This window comes from Amblyomma mixtum, chromosome 10 (assembly GCF_055824585.1).
Source record: "Amblyomma mixtum isolate Tamu chromosome 10, ASM5582458v1, whole genome shotgun sequence".
Lineage (NCBI taxonomy): Eukaryota > Metazoa > Arthropoda > Arachnida > Ixodida > Ixodidae > Amblyomma > Amblyomma mixtum.
In genome coordinates this window covers 5,377,807-5,400,642 of record NC_143021.1, presented here as the reverse complement: position 1 = coordinate 5,400,642, position 22,836 = coordinate 5,377,807, and the positions used below count along the sequence as shown (strand labels likewise).

General features: G+C 47.1%; 1 protein-coding gene across 1 annotated transcript; it reads left to right on the top strand.

The window, feature by feature from the left end:
- Positions 1–21,631: 21,631 nt before the first annotated feature.
- LOC149325032 (uncharacterized) lies at positions 21,632–22,213 on the top strand (the record flags this gene model as incomplete). The annotated part of the gene is made up of 1 exon (XM_089564170.1): positions 21,632–22,213. A coding segment is annotated over one exon (582 nt), but the record flags the coding sequence as incomplete, so codon positions are not given.
- Positions 22,214–22,836: the final 623 nt, after the last annotated feature.

Below are 22,836 nucleotides of genomic sequence, written 5' to 3'. Positions count from 1 at the left end.
GAACAAATTCTCCTCCGACACGGCGCACCCGAAGTACTCATCACAGACAGAGGAACAGCATTTACAGCGGAACTGACGCAAGCCATTTTAAAGTACAGCCAGACAAGTCATCGGAGGACAACTGCCTATCATCCGCAAACCAACGGACTCACAGAGCGTCTGAACAAGACCATCGCAGACATGCTCTCCATGTTCATCGACGCCGAACACAAGACGTGGGACTCTATTCTGCCCTACGTGATCTTCGCCTATAATACTGCCACCCAGGAGACAACCAGGTTTACTCCATTCCAGCTGGTATACGGCAGGAAGCCCACAACAACACTCGACGCAATGCTCCCGCACGTTTCCGACGAAGACAACCTCGACGTCGCCGCCTACCTTCATCGCGCCGAGGAAGCCCGAAGACTTGCACGGCTTCGCATTCAAGACCAGCAGCACACCGACGCCCGACGCTACAATCTGCGCCGACGAGACACGCATTACAAGCCAGGTGATCGGGTTTGGATATGGACGCCAGTTCGCCGCCGCGGATTGAGCGAAAAGTTGCTGCGACGCTACTTTGGCCCGTACAGGGTTCTCCGTCGCATCGGTGACCTCGACTATGAAGTCATCCCCGACGGCACGACAGCATCTCAGCGACGCCGCCCACGCCCGGAAGTCGTACATGTCGTGCGCCTGAAGCCATATTATGAACGCTGAAGGACTCGAAGTTTCATTCTCCGTGTTTATTTTCATTTCAAAGCATCGAGACGATGCTTCTTTGGAAGGGGGGTAATGCCACGTATCATTGTAGTGTTTGTTCGTTCACGCTCAAGGCTGCAGGAAAGGGTTGTTATCACTTTTGTTCGTGGCGCGAGAAGCGACCAGACTAATCTCGATTGATCGCAGCCATGAAGGGCTGCATCTAGGTTTTTCTAGATTACTGTAGATGATCTTGTCCTGTTATCTGGAAGTTTCCTTGCCGCCTTTAAATTGAGCGATGCCGCGAGCGGCGGACATTCGTAGTTCGACGACCGCCGAGCACGCCTGTTGCTTACGCCGCCGCCGAGTGATTCAGTTCTTTTGAGGGCGCAAGTCAGCCCAAATAAAGAGCTTCGGTTTAAAGTCTTTGTTGCTGTCTTCCTGAACGCTGGACTGCCGTCACTACAACGTGACACTATTTTATAGCATTCGCTATGGCTTTGCGTATGTCCAAGTTCGCTGCACTAAAATTCTCTGCTTAGGCTGAAAATGGCTCCATGATTACCGCCAATGGTACTGTATCCTGCCTAACCTCTGATATCAGACCATAGATCACCATTGTGACAAACAGCAGCTCACTTGAAAATATGCCATCTATAATGTCGCATGCGCTAGCAGAGAACATCGAATCAAGTTATTTTTGCGCGTTTGAAGCGCCGCCCTGCTGTCTTTGTGCGGATTCTGCGGCGCTGATCGGGCACGACCGCGCCGCGGCGCAGTGACTGTGTTCGCCTGCTGCCCACGCACCTTACTCCCTTCTGTGGCCGAACCTAGTACCTGCCGGGCCGAGGTGCCCGATGGGTGCAGCGTACGCCGATGATGTTTGCAGATGGACAGTTTTTGGGATGACTGAAGCAGCACCGAAGCTTTTATAATACGCCTAGTTCGTTTCGTTGGCTTTGCTTGAATATGTGTGTTGTCATAGAAACTCTAGGCAGGTGTCAGGGATGATGTAATGAAGGTTTTGTCTTGGCGCTCAAAGCTAGGACGCTAGAGTAGTCATTAAAATTTAATATGAACACTCTATCCCCTATACTTACTGTAGATAGCGGGCCGGCGCTTTTTATATGCGGACTTAGTTGACTAGCGCCGTGTGGGTCGCAACACGTACAAGTTCAAAGGCAAAATGGCAGAGGCCATCCGCCCTATAAACTAGCACAGTGTCGTACACACAATCGGTAGCAGTGCGGATCTGTAGATTACAGAACCTGTACTTTGTAGACCACGGCGCGGCCGCGCAACTGCGGTAGCCGAACAAAGCACGGCAAAGCTGCTGCCTGGTAATGGTTTTTTGATGTTAACTTCGCAATGCTGCACGTACACACTGTAAACACAAATTATTCCGAATGAGAGTATATATGGGTAACGTCCGTTTTTTAACTCTTCATTATAAAATCATGCGACCGGCTGTCGCACTAATTTCTAAAACCTTTAAGGGAACATATTTTCACTGAAAATCTCGAGACATTGTCTGCTGTTAATAATGTGCCCTGTGACTGAAGCACAAATTGTCACTACTAATGTTAGTATCATGGCCGCATCATACCTTTCATGGTCTCAAGCAGTCTTGTTTTGTTCAGTCTTTGAAAAATGAACGCTCTACGTAAACACAATAGAGCTGCAAAATGCCATAAATTTATTCCTTCCACTACGGGATGAAGTGCGATGCAAGAAATAAAACAAACTTCCCTTCCTTGTGCAATAGAAATGTGTCCATACAGCACCACTTCTCTACTATGCGTAAAGGGATCTGATCATGGAACTCTCGAACTATCCCTCATACCTGCTCTTCATTTTTTGCAGACTGGCAGCATGAAAGCACCCTTGAAGCCTCTTTCATTTTACACAAACGGACTGCTGAAGCGACTCAGTAGCGCTCATTCGCTGGTGCTCAGCCGCCACAGCCACGTCACGCACCCTGTCACATGACTCGAGGCGCCAACCGCAGACCAGGCGAAACTGCACGCGCTCTGACTGCTGCGCAGCTGGTACCGAGCCAACCTCTCACCCACTATCCGCCTTCACATCTGGTAAACGGCGTCTCCCTCTCAATGGTTAACTGTGGTGCAACGTCACGAGCACTGCCGACCAATTTTGAATTAATGCAACAACGCGCACTGCTTTTCCTCGGAACGTTGGCTCTAACACTACCGCCCTAATGCCGGCAAGGGTGCGAAATATTCGAGCATCTTACATTGCGGTGGCTTTTAACCGCGCCCAGCGTCTTAATTCTGGGCGTAGGCAGTGAGTAGCGTGGTGGGCTGACAGAGTGTCCTCGCAGGGTGTCCCCCGAGCAGGTGGCCGCCCTGACGCCGTCGGCGAGCGCCGCGCTGCTCGCCTTCGCCCTAGAGCTGCACCAGAAGCTTCGCGAGGTCGGTGGCTCCCGGAACGTGCTCTTCTCGCCGTTCCTGGCCGCGGGCGCCCTCATCGCCCTCTACCACGGGGCCCGGGGCCGCGCAGCGCGACACCTGGCCCGCCTGCTGCACCTCGAGTGCGACGCGCCCAGTGCCGTGGCCTACTTCGCGCACTGCCACGAGCGACTGTTCGCCTCGTGGCCCAACCACCACCGGCACGGCAAAGCGCAGCACTACAGGAAATTGTAGGCTTGTTAACGTTAAGAGTTTGTTATCGCGAGCAGGTCGACTTTGCACCTGCCAGTTGAAACTTCGATCATCCTCTGGTAAATACTTTGAAAAAGAAAGTTTCTCCAAAGATTTCACGAGCTGGTATGGGTAAGCATTACTCCCTTTTGCTAGCTGCACCATACGTGATAACTGGAGGATTATAAATGCTGTAGCCGACAACGAATGGTTCGGCCATGGAACGGTGAGGCTAAGGTGCACCGCAGTCTTGAGGGGAGCTTAGGCCGTAGGTTGGATTCCCTCACAAAATGTGCGAAGTCAGTTTCGGTTTATGGCGCATTATTGGCAACGTTAATCCCATGTAACAGAAGCAAATTTGTGGCGCCAAGGGCATGGGGAGTGCTCACGTGACATGATGAACGCCAGGATGAGAGCGAGGCACATGACGAAACTGAGGGCGAGGCAGGCGCAGCACAGCGCCACGTAGTCGTCCTGCGTCCACTCGGCGCTCCTGAACGAAAAAGCAACAATACGCGCTGATGGTTTAACATCGACGGCTGTGATGCTTAAAAAGACGGGGCTCACTTTCTGTCTAACGGCAAGCTCCAGTGACACACATGATCATAAATTGTTGCAAATCCACCGAGAAAACATGCAACACAGTCTGCATAGATAGCCTTAACGCGTTGTAATTACCAAAAAGCGTTCTCACAACAAAGTAGAGGTTTTATAAGGCAGAAAAAAAACTAAAAATGAAGCTCAAATGTTGCCTCCAACGACCTATCTTGCATGCAAATTGCATTCGTTGGCACCTATTTGTCGGGGATTCCGGAGGATATTCTGCCCCACCATTCAGTCCGAAGCAGTGGTGAATACGCCATTTTGATTAGCATGTCAGGAGTTTGCATTAACTGGCGGGAAGTTTTTTAAATTCAACTTTCTTGGCTACTTAAGTTGCCTTCTTTCGTAAAAGCATCAGCAAGCGACGAAAGAACAAGAAAAGGAATTGCTAACGCCAAAAAAAGATGCGTGACGTTATCCTCGATGTCCCTTCCGTGGCACACGGAAGTTGACGGAGACCGCAGCACGAAAGAAGGCAGACAAGCGCGAACACACAATACAGGACGGGCGCTCCCTCTGTTCCCTCTTTTCTACGGTCTTTCGCGTTATGGTTTCTGCGAATTAGCTATGCATCGACTAGTCTAGACACATGTCCCAGCCTTCTGAGAGAGGGCCGTGGATAACGTGCCTGCTGTACAGGGGCTGCAAGGAAGTTCTTTTTTTTTCAAGCATATCGCCCCAGAGAAAAACGAACACAATGAGAGGGAAAGCATCTCCAGGAACATGCATGGAGCCAATACAAAACTCGTACTTCCACATATGGTTACTCAAAGCAATATGCCAAATTTGCCGCCAACGGCAAACAGTTCTCCCCGTCACTTGGGAGTAACAGTCAGCCACTGGGATCGCATAGCCGCTGCCATTAGCAGCTCGTTACGATGCATACGAGGTGACGACGCCCAACCAACTCTTACTCAAGGGTGAAGTAGCAGCTACTGGCTCCTAGTACAACGTCTCGACTCCCGATAAAATGTACAACGAGAACGCCAGTGTTCTGTGACTCGAATTCACGCTAAACATTCTAAAGTGGTCGTAACATTATGTGTAGTGCTCTTCTACAGCGTGCCTCGAAGCTTGCATAGTCGGTGTTGCCACAGCCAATCATTAACCGAACATTAACGTAACCATAGAAACCGTGTAAAGTCTTTAAAAAATGTTAATTTTAATAGCAAAGTGCTTGAGCACAGTTGTCTTCAATTTTAGATCAAATAAACGCAAGGAGCAAGACTTACAACTCATCACCAGACGGCCCCGAACCGAACACGGCCTGCTCCGCGAGATGCTGTTTTCAAACCGGCAACAATAGCACTTCATTGCCGTTACGCTTTGATGGCGCGTTATGTTTCAGTAAGCATTAGGTCTTTTAAGCACTTTTATATCTGGAACCTCGAACATATACCACTTAGAAGCAACCTATCCACATCCGCTTTTCATTAATCCCATGAAAAAGCAACCAGGCACAAGGTTTCGGTAGGCCGACAGAAGAAACAATGCCTTTTCCAAAATACTTACTCAGCGATCGCTGGTTCTGGAGAGGAAAAGGCAACTCGCGTTCCGAATGCAAAAAAAAATTGACTCTTGGAGGCGTTACATTCGTCTCGGCACTTTAGAGGCTGTCAGTAAAACGGGCGAGGTCTTCTTCTGTCGATTTAAGCTGCACACTGTAGTCTTTTTCACAGTTTTGTGGAAAGTGGGAGCGTGTGACCACCTCGCTTCGAGGTGTGCTCCTGTTGAGAGCTGGTAAGATTAGGGGGCACCAAGCGCATGCGCAGAAAGAGCTGTCGGCCATGCTTACTGCGTCGGCGACTTCTCTGCCGATTCTCCACGGCTGTCGGCGGCAGCGCTTCGCGAAGCGCGGCGGTCACGTGCTCTCAGTTTCCCTCTAAGTGTGAAACAGACAACGTCAGTATCCAAGGCGCCCGCTATCTGCTCACGGGACATCATCAAATACGAATGGTACGCTCACTATCTTTCGCTCTCTACCGCCGTAGTCAGCGTTTCACTGTCTTTCTGCGTGGCAAGTTTTGCTACGTATTATTTAAAAACAGAGGATCAGCAGTCAGCCCAACTTCGTGCATTTGATCATGCCACTCCCGAAAATAGCCCCAGCAATATCAGTGAAGTTTTTTTTTTTCATTTCGACCGTCTTAGCCCACTTGTAAGCACGAAAACAATAGTTGTACTTATTGACAGCTTTAATTAGGTGTTGCTTGATACATGCTCATGTCCTTCGCGCCTGCTTCTCTACCAGCGACAGCTAATTGTGTGGCATTTTCTCGAAATTTAATTTTTTTACTGAGCCCACAAACTCCATTTTTCATTCTCGTAATGTTCACGACTATACTGTAATATATACAGGTGACGGGAGACTACGTCAAGATCCAAATTTATCTATTGCAGTCACCCTCACACATCCTATGTAAGGTATCAATAATATCGAATTTCATCGTAGTTACCATTATAATTTTATTGTACCATGTATACTGAGACACCTGGAAGCTTTAAGGCAAAAAAGAGCGAGCTTAGGTCATACATCCCGCTTTTCTTCAGTTTGCAAATTTTTGATCGCCTTCCTTTTTCGCACTATGCATTTCCTCAGACAGCGCCTATAAAGCGAGTCGCCTTTCATTTCTGATAGACAGTGGCAGTGAAAGACTGGTGACGAAACAAGCTGAAGTAATTGGAATCCGATTGCATTTACCGACAGTTCTTGATACTTAACTAGCGCGAAAGAGCACGGCCGCAAAGATGCATTTTCACACACGAATCTCTATACTATCAAGTGAGCGTCCGTTACTCGCGACCGCCTTTTAAATGTGTACTCGCAAGACACACAACGACTCCGCAAAAGGGGCGACTCATTGCGCAAGGAACAATTCCATCTGGAATCCAGAAGCAACAAGAGACCGGAGAACGGTGCCGATTCTATTTTAACCGAATCCTACTGTTAATCTTCCTTTTTTAATGGAGGGGTTTTTGGCGTCATACACCAGTTATAATTTGGCGCCTTGTTGCTTAAGTCTGCTAAAATAAGTCAAGAAGAGGCATAAAAATAAAGGGAATAGATAAGGAGTAGAATTGTCATATAATGTTATTGGTTTATTAGGGTTTTAACGTCCCAAAGAAAATCAGGCTATGAGGGACGCCGTAGTGAAGGGCTCCGAAATTTCGACCACCTGGGGTTCTTTAACGTGCACTGACATTGCACAGCACACGGGCCTCTAGAATTTCGCCTTCACCGACATTTTAACCGGACCATACGGAACTGTACGATAAAAGATGGTTTTTGATTTATGCGGGTTTAACGTCCCAATGCGACTCAGGCTATGAGTGACGCCGTAGTGAAGGGCTCCGGAAATTTCGACCACCTGAGGTTCTTGCTGCTCCTGCCACGATGCTTTCGCAATCTCACATAATGGCCTGTCCCGTTTATTACACTCGGCATCGCTGACGATACCAGGCTTGCTGTGGGTATGTGTGTTCCTCCGTCGGTTTTCTCTCTTTTCCTCGTCTAACACGAAGGTTATTACGCTAACAACCCAACAAGTCCTTCGCACATGATGTTCGCTCAAAAACTCCAGCCTAGGCCTCCATCAGATATGGTAGAAGTCTCTGAGAAAATGAGCTGCCTTTCAAAATAACAGGTCAAACGACGTCGCCGATTAAAAGAACGCACCGCCTATATACGAGCCGTTTGCCTAATGGGTGCTAATGACAGGAATAGGGCAGTGACTGAGAACGCCAGCGCACCAGTGATCCAAATGCGTCTTATATCCTTTCTACTCTTATATGACCGCCAGCCTGTCTTGCTGTCGCTGGCAACCATGCTGAAAACAAGGACAAGAATGCTAACAAGTAAAAACCCTATTCATCTCTACATCTTAGGCTATTTAAAACGACTGCATTGGGTTGCGAGACGATGAGGAAAAGTTTCTCAAGTAAGCCGGCGTCTGCCTCTGCAACACCCATGGTGCGACTTCTACAAAACACTGTACATTGAAAATCTCGCTGTAAGTATGAAACAGCTGTCGTGGTGCAAAATGGAGCTTACCAGTGTCGACCAAAGATTCGCTTGCTGAAAGAGAGAGAAGAACCTAAGGGCTTAGACTAGCAAAGAGATGGCGCACAGAGGGCGCAATTCATCGAACACCTCTTGCAGCGGTATGCGCCAAACACAACGGCATGCTTGTCTAGAACAAACTACAGAGCAAGTAATAAAGGGTAGAAAAAATCAGAAAATATGAACCCTCTAAACCTAGCTTTAATTCTCAGAGGCCTTCAATCTTAGTGGCGTTATTCAACGTTAATTGTGCGGATTGATTAGTCAGGAACACTAAACGGGTTCGTCCAGCTTTCGTTTATCTTATGCCTGTACACCAATTGCGCCGCTGACCTGTTTTATGTCAGCTCCTTCGATGAACGCATTATTTACACCAGAGTAATACTAAGACAAAAATACAGAATTACAGGCATGACGAAGACAAAGGTTTGATGGCTATAAACGACTGCTGGAATAAGGTGTCGCCGTGTGGTTGCCGTATGTGGCCGAGTATGTTCCATGCAGTCCAGCATCAATTCAAAGAGATGTTATTTTGGGATGGGGTAGTCTCTGGGATGGTGTTTGCTCCGTGATAGCTTATTTCCTAATTGGAACGGCTGATAAAGCAGCACGCTAATCTTGTTTGTAAAAGAGATCACCGACACTATTCAATTACACTGTCCGCGGTGTTCCTCAGAGTCGTGGTCGCTCTTCACAACTCTGCTGTTTGAAAGCCCAGCCACTAATGCGAAGAACGATTCGCCAGCATCGTGGCGAGGTGTATCACCTATCAAGGCTTTGATGGCCAACATGCAATTTAGTAAACGGACACTGACACAAAATTATGGGGTATTCATTTCCTTACCCTTAAAAAAGCCGACAGGCGTAGAGATTATGAGCACGACCTCAAAACACCAGTGCGCAGCTTTATAATTAATTACGAGTGCTTTTGTACAGCCAGCTTCGGTTTCAATAGGCGCTAGCGCTGAAGCTCACATTGACGTCAAGGTCGACCGGCCAACATGGACTACCACGTTCTTTATTAGGTCGACGTCCTCGGCAAGCTCTGGTTTTCACTGTGTTCGAAGCACTGGATTCGAATACTTCGCAATAATTGGGACAAGAGAACCTCGACGTCACTTAAGGCAAGGGGAAATGCCCAGCGACTCCTCTCAACTCATTGAGAATCACTTTAACCTATGTTCCAATGACCGACTGTGGATGAAACTTGCCCGAGTGCATAGCCTTCCTTGCGTCCAAAAAATAAACAATTGGTTTGGTTTATTGGTTTATTGGGGTTTAACGTCCCAAAGCGACTGAGGCTATGAGAGACACCGTAGTGAAGGGCTCCGGAAATTTCGACCACTTGGGGTTCTTTAACGTGCACTGACATCGCACAGTACACGGGCCTCTAGAATTTCGCCTCCATCGAAATTCAGCCGCCGCGGCCGGGATCGAACCCGAGTCTTTCGGGCTAGCAGCCGAGCGCCGTAACCACTGAGCCACCGCGGCGGGGCAAATAAACAATTATTGTTCTTTGTTCTGTTCAAAATTTTTGTGTCTGTACCCCATTGGGGTGGCCAGTGAGTCCGAACGGCTTTTACTGGGCACTTTGTTTACCTGCAAGCATATCGCGACAACATGCCAGCCTTGCGTTTTCTCCTTTCATCACCTTCATCTCTCGCCATTGTAATTTAAAGGGGCTCTGTAGGGGTCCTAATAAAGTTGCGGTATGGCTGAGATGTTAAAGCACGCCGCTTCACGAGTATTTTCCCGCAAGAGTTTTTTTTTTAATGCGCTTTTATCTGAAGTCAAAATTTGAGTTTCAGCATCATCGCGCCTTTCTCTCTCCTCTCGTCAATTTTTGCATGCTGGAAGCTCGGTGCTCTTCCGCGAGCAGCTACTCCGGGGGCGGAGTCGACGCGGAGCAACGCGGCTCATTGGCCACGGCCATGGTAGCTGCCTGACGTCTGAAAGAATCTAACCAATAGCCACCTCTCAACTTTTAAAAGCATAGTACGAGCGACGGAGGACGGTGCGAGCATGAAAACCTCGCAAGGAGGAGCGCGTCCACTTTCGCGCGTGAATGTGGGTTCTCTGCTGTGTGTAGAGGTGTGTTCTTTGCCTCAGGTTTTCGTGACAACACAATGCAGCGATTGAGCGAGTTGATGTACTATTCTCCGAAGATGTTTCAGAGCCCCTTTATGCAGCCGGAGCCTAGCTTGGAGAATTCCAGTGACGCCCATAGGAAAGCGTTGGGTACCGGGCAGCCCTAAGCATCGAACCCCGCACCTGCCGCATATGGTGCGGATACTTAAACCATTAGGCGTAAAACTTTTACGGGAGTCCTACATTCGGTATGCTGAAGTGCGGGCTATGTAGCGAAGGGCATGGGTCATGCTTTGTCTAGTTGGTTTGTGTTACGAAAGACGCCTTTACATAACTGATGCTCAACTAGCTTTTCAATTTTTGAAGTCTCCCCTTATTAGAAGCGTCAGTGGTTAATTAGCATAATGCTCTTGAGAATTCGTTTGTCCTAGGAGACAAGTTTGGTGTTCTGTACTAAAAACCAATGAACGCTCTGCGAATTCAAGCCTTTATAAAGAACAGTAGCCCTTGTTTAATTCAAGCGCGCTGAATATTTAGTCCTGCAATCCTATATACTGCAGCCAGTCCTATGAAATATTACGCTAAAGCACTGCTGATCATGACAGAATACAACAGCTTCCATGACACCAGAAGCACTTACACACTGTCTGAAAGGTGGAATCTATTCGTTGTGCTAGGAAGAAAAAACAATTTCGAATGATGAAAAAGACCGAAAAATGGTTTAGCTTGGAGTGCGCGAAAATACGCACTCCCATCTAACTCACAATCATGAAGTTTGGTACGTTCCCCGTCCTCGCACTAATTACGGATTTCAGACACTAAAATATGCCTTACCTACTTTGCTTAATCAATTTCGCCTACCCAGCTCTTCCGTTCGTTGGCCTTCGAACCAACAGATGAATACTTTATTTTTATAATATTTGCTAGCCTTGCCTTTGCGATGCCTTGATTGCTCTTTGTGTTGGAATGTGTTTGCTTTGAAACGCCTTTTCTTTTTGTATGTTATTTAAGATATATTATGTTGATTGCTTTTCCGGTTGCGGATAAACCGTACATTCTTATTTGTTCGATTTCTTTTTTGTTCTGTTCAAATTGGGTACTAAGTGCTTTGTATATATGCTTTATGTGCTTTCATTATCCCTACCGCCGATGTAGTTTAGGGGAAGGGAACTTTGTCAAGCCGCAATATTGCGGCTTTTTTGCCCTCCTCCTCAGCCATGTGATTTTCTTTACATGTCTGGAATAAAGTTGACTTGGCTTGACTAGGTTTACGGTGTTTAACGTCCTAAAGCGACTCAGGCTATGAGGGACGCTATAGTGTAGGGCTCCGGAAATTTCGACCACCTGGGGTTCTATAACAGGCACTGCCATCGTAGAGTACACCGGCCTCTAGAATTTCGCCTCCATCGAAATTCGACCATCGCGGCCGGGATCGAAGCCGCCTCTTTCGGGTCCGCAGCCGAGCACAATAACCACTGATCCACAGTGGCGGCGAGAGAGAGGAAAATCGTACTGCTAGGGTGAAAACTAACGTTTCGAAAAACTACTTGTCTCATTGGGTTTCATTTCCTGTAGCAAACTGCGAGCTATCTCCAACCAAAACTTTTTCAACCTAAAAATGGCGACGCGTCAACCTAAAGATGGCGCTGGTTGGGCTGCTTCCTCAGGCTTGACATTCTATGTGTGCATGAAGTTTGCGCGGTGGAATCCGGGATGCCTGCTTCTTTCAGTTCAAATGAGTCCAAGCGCGTGGAAGCAGAAGTTAGTCTTATAAAATTGAAGAAATCGTGGAAGACAAATATTTGCCATGCGATTTCTCGTAGCACAAGCAAGTGTACATACAGAACAAAGTTTTTGTATGGTCTAAAAATTATACAAAACATTATTATCCAATAAAACGTCCAATCAATCTCGCTTTAATATCTTCGGCATATGCAGGGCAAATTAACTCACAGTAAACACAAGAAAGCTTTTTATTAAGTCTGCCTATCACCTTCAGCTGCCAAAACTGTGCTCGAAAATGTACACGATGCTAGCCATAATGCATTTTCTTCTTTCCGCCCAGTAACCAATCTAACTCACTCACGACAAATATTTCGTTGCAAGGGCGGTTGTTTCTTTCGAGATCACGTAATATTGCTGGCCGTTTATGGTCGAATGGCGGATGCTCTCGTTTACATTATATACAAGAAAGAAAGAACGTCAAGGTCAAGCCACTATTTGGGCTCAAATATTTCTTCATCTGAGCGCTGGTTTGATTTTAAATCAGGACGCAATTTTCAAATAAGGCCTTTGGTGTTCGGTAGCCATCAAACCTTTGTCTTCGTCATGCCTGTAATTCTGTATTTTTGTCTTAGTATTACTCTGGTGTAAATAATGCGTTCATCGAAGGAGCTGACATAAAACAGGTCAGCGGCGCAATTGGTGTACAGGCATAAGATAAACGAAAGCTGGACGAACCCGTTTAGTGTTCCTGACTAATCAATCCGCACAATTAACGTTGAATAACGCCACTAAGATTGAAGGCCTCTGAGAATTAAAGCTAGGTTTAGAGGGTTCATATTTTCTGATTTTTTCTACCCTTTATTACTTGCTCTGTAGTTTGTTCTAGACAAGCATGCCGTTGTGTTTGGCGCATACCGCTGCAAGAGGTGTTCGATGAATTGCGCCCTCTGTGCGCCATCTCTTTGCTAGTCTAAGCCCTTAGGTTCTTCTCTCTCTTTCAGCAAGCGAATCTTTGGTCGACACTGGTAAGCTCCATTTTGCACCACGACAGCTGTTTCATACTTACAGCGAGATTTTCAATGTACAGTGTTTTGTAGAAGTCGCACCATGGGTGTTGCAGAGGCAGACGCCGGCTTACTTGAGAAACTTTTCCTCATCGTCTCGCAACCCAATGCAGTCGTTTTAAATAGCCTAAGATGTAGAGATGAATAGGGTTTTTACTTGTTAGCATTCTTGTCCTTGTTTTCAGCATGGTTGCCAGCGACAGCAAGACAGGCTGGCGGTCATATAAGAGTAGAAAGGATATAAGACGCATTTGGATCACTGGTGCGCTGGCGTTCTCAGTCACTGCCCTATTCCTGTCATTAGCACCCATTAGGCAAACGGCTCGTATATAGGCGGTGCGTTCTTTTAATCGGCGACGTCGTTTGACCTGTTATTTTGAAAGGCAGCTCATTATCTCAGAGACTTCTACCATATCTGATGGAGGCCTAGGCTGGAGTTTTTGAGCGAACATCATGTGCGAAGGACTTGTTGGGTTGTTAGCGTAATAACCTTCGTGTTAGACGAGGAAAAGAGAGAAAACGGACGGAGGAACACACATACCCACAGCAAGCCTGGTATCGTCAGCGATGCCGAGTGTAATAAACGGGACAGGCCATTATGTGAGATTGCGAAAGCATCGTGGCAGGAGCAGCAAGAACCTCAGGTGGTCGAAATTTCCGGAGCCCTTCACTACGGCGTCACTCATAGCCTGAGTCGCATTGGGACGTTAAACCCGCATAAATCAAAAACCATCTTTTATCGTACAGTTCCGTATGGTCCGGTTAAAATGTCGGTGAAGGCGAAATTCTAGAGGCCCGTGTGCTGTGCAATGTCAGTGCACGTTAAAGAACCCCAGGTGGTCGAAATTTCGGAGCCCTTCACTACGGCGTCCCTCATAGCCTGATTTTCTTTGGGACGTTAAAACCCTAATAAACCAATAACATTATATGACAATTCTACTCCTTATCTATTCCCTTTATTTTTATGCCTCTTCTTGACTTATTTTAGCAGACTTAAGCAACAAGGCGCCAAATTATAACTGGTGTATGACGCCAAAAACCCCTCCATTAAAAAAGGAAGATTAACAGTAGGATTCGGTTAAAAAAGAATCGGCACCGTTCTCCGGTCTCTTGTTGCTTCTGGATTCCAGATGGAATTGTTCCTTGCGCAATGAGTCGCCCCTTTTGCGGAGTCGTTGTGTGTCTTGCGAGTACACATTTAAAAGGCGGTCGCGAGTAACGGACGCTCACTTGATAGTATAGAGATTCGTGTGTGAAAATGCATCTTTGCGGCCGTGCTCTTTCGCGCTAGTTAAGTATCAAGAACTGTCGGTAAATGCAATCGGATTCCAATTACTTCAGCTTGTTTCGTCACCAGTCTTTCACTGCCACTGTCTATCAGAAATGAAAGGCGACTCGCTTTATAGGCGCTGTCTGAGGAAATGCATAGTGCGAAAAAGGAAGGCGATCAAAAATTTGCAAACTGAAGAAAAGCGGGATGTATGACCTAAGCTCGCTCTTTTTTGCCTTAAAGCTTCCAGGTGTCTCAGTATACATGGTACAATAAAATTATAATGGTAACTACGATGAAATTCGATATTATTGATACCTTACATAGGATGTGTGAGGGTGACTGCAATAGATAACTTTGGATCTTGACGTAGTCTCCCGTCACCTGTATATATTACAGTATAGTCGTGAACATTACGAGAATGAAAAATGGAGTTTGTGGGCTCAGTAAAAAAATTAAATTTCGAGAAAATGCCACACAATTAGCTGTCGCTGGTAGAGAAGCAGGCGCGAAGGACATGAGCATGTATCAAGCAACACCTAATTAAAGCTGTCAATAAGTACAACTATTGTTTTCGTGCTTACAAGTGGGCTAAGACGGTCGAAATGAAAAAAAAAACTTCACTGATATTGCTGGGGCTATTTTCGGGAGTGGCATGATCAAATGCACGAAGTTGGGCTGACTGCTGATCCTCTGTTTTTAAATAATACGTAGCAAAACTTGCCACGCAGAAAGACAGTGAAACGCTGACTACGGCGGTAGAGAGCGAAAGATAGTGAGCGTACCATTCGTATTTGATGATGTCCCGTGAGCAGATAGCGGGCGCCTTGGATACTGACGTTGTCTGTTTCACACTTAGAGGGAAACTGAGAGCACGTGACCGCCGCGCTTCGCGAAGCGCTGCCGCCGACAGCCGTGGAGAATCGGCAGAGAAGTCGCCGACGCAGTAAGCATGGCCGACAGCTCTTTCTGCGCATGCGCTTGGTGCCCCCTAATCTTACCAGCTCTCAACAGGAGCACACCTCGAAGCGAGGTGGTCACACGCTCCCACTTTCCACAAAACTGTGAAAAAGACTACAGTGTGCAGCTTAAATCGACAGAAGAAGACCTCGCCCGTTTTACTGACAGCCTCTAAAGTGCCGAGACGAATGTAACGCCTCCAAGAGTCAATTTTTTTTTGCATTCGGAACGCGAGTTGCCTTTTCCTCTCCAGAACCAGCGATCGCTGAGTAAGTATTTTGGAAAAGGCATTGTTTCTTCTGTCGGCCTACCGAAACCTTGTGCCTGGTTGCTTTTTCATGGGATTAATGAAAAGCGGATGTGGATAGGTTGCTTCTAAGTGGTATATGTTCGAGGTTCCAGATATAAAAGTGCTTAAAAGACCTAATGCTTACTGAAACATAACGCGCCATCAAAGCGTAACGGCAATGAAGTGCTATTGTTGCCGGTTTGAAAACAGCATCTCGCGGAGCAGGCCGTGTTCGGTTCGGGGCCGTCTGGTGATGAGTTGTAAGTCTTGCTCCTTGCGTTTATTTGATCTAAAATTGAAGACAACTGTGCTCAAGCACTTTGCTATTAAAATTAACATTTTTTAAAGACTTTACACGGTTTCTATGGTTACGTTAATGTTCGGTTAATGATTGGCTGTGGCAACACCGACTATGCAAGCTTCGAGGCACGCTGTAGAAGAGCACTACACATAATGTTACGACCACTTTAGAATGTTTAGCGTGAATTCGAGTCACAGAACACTGGCGTTCTCGTTGTACATTTTATCGGGAGTCGAGACGTTGTACTAGGAGCCAGTAGCTGCTACTTCACCCTTGAGTAAGAGTTGGTTGGGCGTCGTCACCTCGTATGCATCGTAACGAGCTGCTAATGGCAGCGGCTATGCGATCCCAGTGGCTGACTGTTACTCCCAAGTGACGGGGAGAACTGTTTGCCGTTGGCGGCAAATTTGGCATATTGCTTTGAGTAACCATATGTGGAAGTACGAGTTTTGTATTGGCTCCATGCATGTTCCTGGAGATGCTTTCCCTCTCATTGTGTTCGTTTTTCTCTGGGGCGATATGCTTGAAAAAAAAAGAACTTCCTTGCAGCCCCTGTACAGCAGGCACGTTATCCACGGCCCTCTCTCAGAAGGCTGGGACATGTGTCTAGACTAGTCGATGCATAGCTAATTCGCAGAAACCATAACGCGAAAGACCGTAGAAAAGAGGGAACAGAGGGAGCGCCCGTCCTGTATTGTGTGTTCGCGCTTGTCTGCCTTCTTTCGTGCTGCGGTCTCCGTCAACTTCCGTGTGCCACGGAAGGGACATCGAGGATAACGTCACGCATCTTTTTTTGGCGTTAGCAATTCCTTTTCTTGTTCTTTCGTCGCTTGCTGATGCTTTTACGAAAGAAGGCAACTTAAGTAGCCAAGAAAGTTGAATTTAAAAAACTTCCCGCCAGTTAATGCAAACTCCTGACATGCTAATCAAAATGGCGTATTCACCACTGCTTCGGACTGAATGGTGGGGCAGAATATCCTCCGGAATCCCCGACAAATAGGTGCCAACGAATGCAATTTGCATGCAAGATAGGTCGTTGGAGGCAACATTTGAGCTTCATTTTTAGTTTTTTTTCTGCCTTATAAAACCTCTACTTTGTTGTGAGAACGCTTTTTGGTAATTACAACGCGTTAAGGCTATCTATGCAGACTGTGTTGCATGTTTTCTCGGTGGATTTGCAACAATTTATGATCATGTGTGTCACTGGAGCTTGCCGTTAGACAGAAAGTGAGCCCCGTCTTTTTAAGCATCACAGCCGTCGATGTTAAACCATCAGCGCGTATTGTTGCTTTTTCGTTCAGGAGCGCCGAGTGGACGCAGGACGACTACGTGGCGCTGTGCTGCGCCTGCCTCGCCCTCAGTTTCGTCATGTGCCTCGCTCTCATCCTGGCGTTCATCATGTCACGTGAGCACTCCCCATGCCCTTGGCGCCACAAATTTGCTTCTGTTACATGGGATTAACGTTGCCAATAATGCGCCATAAACCGAAACTGACTTCGCACATTTTGTGAGGGAATCCAACCTACGGCCTAAGCTCCCCTCAAGACTGCGGTGCACCTTAGCCTCACCGTTCCATGGCCGAACCATTCGTTGTCGGCTACAGCATTTATAATCCTCCAGTTATCACGTATGGTGCAGCTAGCAAAAGGGAGTAATGCTTACCCATACCAGCTCGTGAAATCTTTGGAGAAACTTTCTTTTTCAAAGTATTTACCAGAGGATGATCGAAGTTTCAACTGGCAGGTGCAAAGTCGACCTGCTCGCGATAACAAACTCTTAACGTTAACAAGCCTACAATTTCCTGTAGTGCTGCGCTTTGCCGTGCCGGTGGTGGTTGGGCCACGAGGCGAACAGTCGCTCGTGGCAGTGCGCGAAGTAGGCCACGGCACTGGGCGCGTCGCACTCGAGGTGCAGCAGGCGGGCCAGGTGTCGCGCTGCGCGGCCCCGGGCCCCGTGGTAGAGGGCGATGAGGGCGCCCGCGGCCAGGAACGGCGAGAAGAGCACGTTCCGGGAGCCACCGACCTCGCGAAGCTTCTGGTGCAGCTCTAGGGCGAAGGCGAGCAGCGCGGCGCTCGCCGACGGCGTCAGGGCGGCCACCTGCTCGGGGGACACCCTGCGAGGACACTCTGTCAGCCCACCACGCTACTCACTGCCTACGCCCAGAATTAAGACGCTGGGCGCGGTTAAAAGCCACCGCAATGTAAGATGCTCGAATATTTCGCACCCTTGCCGGCATTAGGGCGGTAGTGTTAGAGCCAACGTTCCGAGGAAAAGCAGTGCGCGTTGTTGCATTAATTCAAAATTGGTCGGCAGTGCTCGTGACGTTGCACCACAGTTAACCATTGAGAGGGAGACGCCGTTTACCAGATGTGAAGGCGGATAGTGGGTGAGAGGTTGGCTCGGTACCAGCTGCGCAGCAGTCAGAGCGCGTGCAGTTTCGCCTGGTCTGCGGTTGGCGCCTCGAGTCATGTGACAGGGTGCGTGACGTGGCTGTGGCGGCTGAGCACCAGCGAATGAGCGCTACTGAGTCGCTTCAGCAGTCCGTTTGTGTAAAATGAAAGAGGCTTCAAGTCGGATACGTGCGTAGGGTAATGGTGCTTAAGGAGTTGCGAAGGCGGGCGAAGTTATTTCTGACGCTGGCGCGTCGGTTTCCTAAGAGTTGGTCCGGAGTGAGCAAATTTTTTATCGTTCATCGAAGGTTCAATTAAAAGGGAAGTGGAGTGCGAGCACAGAATACAAAAAACACACATTTTTGCACCAAAACTACTCTATCGGTGAAGAACAAAAAGTGAGTTTTACTTTTCAATTTTTAGGTAATTGGGGAAAGTCCGAAATTAAAGAAAGATTAAGTACATTAAAGAGCGTTAAAGACAGGTAAAATTAATAGTAGGAAGTATTAAGCAAGCGAAAACGAAGTGCAGAACTGTCATCACCGCGTCCGATCCAAGCGAGCAAGGCAGTGTCTGCCGTTGTTAACGTGTTTTTTCCTGGATTTTAGCTGTGCTTAGATTAGCATTGCCGTTGTTTTCCTCTCGTCTCGACGGGTCATCAAAATAGAGGTTTACTGTTCTGCCTTCCTTGTGTTAGTGCAGTGTCTGTTTCATCCTCGTAGTGTATGCCGTACCCAAGCTTAGCAACCCTCCCTATTCTGGTGTATTGTGCGGTTAGTGGCGGTTTCAACTTCTTTTCGTCCAGCTCTAGAAGGAGTGTTGGCAGAAACTATGCCTGCTTTTCATGTTAATGTCTTGTGTCATGTCTCGAAATATCATAAATGCTTCATTTTTCACGTCTCGTTCTTATTCGTTAAGCTTTAGGAAGCCAGTGTGTATATCACTTTCATGAAACACTAGTGATGGCCTAGTGCCAAAAGTTCTTGAAAACAAGGGATTCATAACATGTTTTCGCAAAAGGCGTACTGGCGCTAAAAAACGGAGACAGCACACACAAGACAGGACTGGCGCCAACTTCCAATTGAGTTTATTCACAGAAAAACCACTTAAAAACCACACTGCTTGCAAAAAGATACAGACAAACCAGATACAAGGGGTGATTTAACAAAGATGGACGTGCCAAACGGACCAAAGCAATGATTATAAAGCTGACAAAGACCCACTAATCATTGCTTTGGTCCGTTTGGCACGTGTATCTTTGTTAAATCACCCCTTGTATCTGGTTTGTATCTTTTTGCATGCAGTGTGGTTTTTAAGTGGTTTTTCTGTGAATAAACAAAGTTGGAAGTTGGCGCCAGTCCTGTCCTGTTGTGTGTGTTGTCTCCGTTTTTTAGCGCCAGAATGCCTTTTGCGTAAACATGTCATGCTACAACCAACTAGCTCAAATCAAAGTATTGCAAGGGATTCATAAACTACGCTCCAGAGAGAAAACAGTTGAGCCTGGACGGCTTGTGTTTATGATTCCGGTTTTTGCCAGATCACAGTTATAGCAATCACGATCGTTTAACTAATCAGCCTGGTCAGAGGTTATCGTGTACAAAAAAGGCATAGATTACTTAAAGGCTAGCATTATGGTAACTAGTAGATGTGCAAATTAAAAGAGAATGTCAGTCGTCGTGTACTGCAGTAAAGACGAAACATTGATACTGCTTTGCCAAATGACCATTTCCGGATCCACTCTTGCCGTTTTCTACGGCTGTTGTTATTGTATGACTGAAGCACTTTTTTGTGCTGTCCAAGTTTTGTACAGGGGCGCAGACGCTTTGTCAAGCCTTTCAGTAGGCTTCTTGGCTGCTCTCCTGACATCCATGTGGTGTTAAATAAAGGTGACTTGACTTGACAGGAAGCCAGGATTTATATCAATGATCACAGCGTAGAAGTCATTCAAAGTACGTAATCTCAATAATATACAATTCAGTAGCTGGGCTCACAGACATGCAAACTTACCGCCGAAATGCTACGTTATTGTAATACTGAATCGAAAAAAGAACTTTAAAGGTGGTTCGTGTGGTCATACTGAACTGTTAGGTTTAGTTTCATATGCAATGCCGGTTCCATTCCAGATATTCCTCCAGCCAACTTCACCTGCCAATACTTTGTTCGTTCGAACAACCAGTACGCGTAACGCGCGCAGTTACAACACGCTAGGCTGCTCAGGCATACCGTCAGGTACCAAACGCACCAAGAAAAGTGCAGTAACGCGTTGATGCCGTGTCACTAGGAAGCGACAGCACTGAGAAGGACGCACGCGTCGAACACCAAGCTTGAGGAGGAAAGAACAGAATTTTAAGAACACAAACGCATAGCAACACTAATGCTGATCAGTGACAGAATATGCCGAAATCCTAACGCAGCGTACAGCGAGCACACACGAATAAAACAGACGAAATGATCCAATAAACGCGTGTAATGATATGCAGGCAGCACGTCAGATAGGTATGTGACGCACAGCGACGTTCGCAGCGACTCACGTGGTATTTTCCTGCACTTCGGACTCGTCGGAAGGCTGCGCGGAGGTCCTCTGCGCCCCTGAAGCGCAGGGCTGGACACGAGGACCTCAGGGCTGCTGCTGGCTGGCTCCCTTTTCCATGGCTGAAATTGTGGGGGTCGCCTGCGCTCGTGCTCTCTTCTTCCTCGACGCCCGTGGCACGAAACTACCGTGATTCAGGACCAGCCAGGCAGCGGCGTCTAGTGATTGTCGTCTCGGCTTCACCGCCCTGCGCCCTCATTTGCCGCAAAGCGACCCTGCCATAGCACATTACGTCGTAAGTCGGGAAGCATTCAGGCGGACGCTGCCGCGCCATTCATTGGTGTGAGCCATGAACACTCTGCTGAACGCTGCTTTATTTAGATGAAACCGAATAAGGTTCTTTAGCAGATGTGACGAAAGTAATGGTACCTTCGGCTGGTCGCTCCGGTTCTCTCGTTCAGAGCGGCTGGAGCAGGAGCAGCTCCCAATCAGAGGCGGGGTGGAGGACGCACCAGCCGAACGCGCAAGCGCTCTTCCGAGCAGTGAGAGGGACGGAAATAGCTGCAGAGGGCTACTTCCGCCAATATCAGGCCGGCAGCCGATCCCCGCAACCATGCCCGCGACGTTCCGAAAGGCTGAAGCGGCTGTCAGGATAGTGTCTGTTGTCCGTCTGCTAGGTGCAGGCAAAAGTAGCCGAAAAAAAGTATCTGTACCGCCCCGACACCTTCCCAGTATGTCCGTACGGAAATGTCATATCTGGTTTGATGTGAAAAAATCCAGATATGAACAAATAGGGAATTGGGCATATAAGGTCTTATATGAATATACGGGCGTATATAGCCTGATATGCCCAATTCCCTATATACCATTATCTGAATGGAACTCATATAAGGAAATATATGTATATATGGTCGTATATGTCCTGATATGCCCAATTCCCTATATATCCATATCATGACTGAACTCATATATGACAATATATGAATATATCTGGCATATATCAATAACTTGGCGAAACAAATAACAGGATAGCTGCTATCGAAGGAAAACTGGACGGATTGACTTCTACTGTTACATCTTATTCACAGAGAGTCGACGAAATGCAAAAAACTGTGGAAACTTTGCTTCGTAAGGTTGACGACTTAGAAAACAGAAGCAGGAGAAATAATCTAATTGTCTACGGTGTGCCAGAAAAAAATGACGAGCAGCACCAGGACCTAGAGGCAATTGTGTCTGAAAAAATTCTCAACGACATACTGAAGGTGCCTAATGTAGCTATCGAGCGAATTCACAGACTTGGAAGACCTGCTGAAAAGAAATGCCGCCCACTAATCTTTAAACTGTTGAACGGAAGGGACAAGGAAAGGATCCTTCAAAACTGCAGCAAGCTAAAAAACACGAAATACGTGATCTCAGAAGACTTTTCGCCACGTGTTCAGTCAATACGCAAGAAGCTTTGGGACAGCGCCCAACAGCAAAAAGCAAATGGTGCGAAAATCGGGCTCTTTTTTGACAAGATAAAGATCAACGGAAAACTGTTCCGATGGGATGAAACTCTCGAGGAAAGAGTGCCCGTAAATGATCCCTGACCAGTCTGTTCGGACGCTCGCAAATATAACAGACATGCGCAGACTGTGAAGTTACCCAGCCAATGCCTCGAAGTCCGCCCCACTGCGGTCCCTTTTTCTTTGTTGAACATTAATGCCAGAAGCATATGGAATAAATGCGATGACTTAGAAGGTCTTCTTATCACACACGACGCAGACATCACAATCATAACCGAGACTTGGTTGAACGAAGCTATTCCTGATTCAGAAGTAATACCCAACACTCATGAGATAGTACGGCACGACCGTAGCGGAAGGGGAGGGGGCGTAGCCATAGCTATAAAAAAGGGACTAGATTATACAGTTATTCCTCATAACACAGGCATCGAAATGGTTTGGATATTGCTTCGGTTTAACAATTTGAACATTTTTATTGGTTCTGTGTATAGACCCCCGGATGCAGACGTCTCGGTTCTAGAACGACTGCTCGAATTTTTGTTAGAACATGGTAAAAAATATGCTTATGTAATGATGTGTGGTGACTTTAATTTACCAAAAATCAACTGGGAACTTCTGCGTACTGTAGCTTCATGTCAAAATTCTGATCTTTTGCTTGATATCGCCTTTGCATTTAATTTAAAGCAGGTCGTGCAGGGGCCGACACG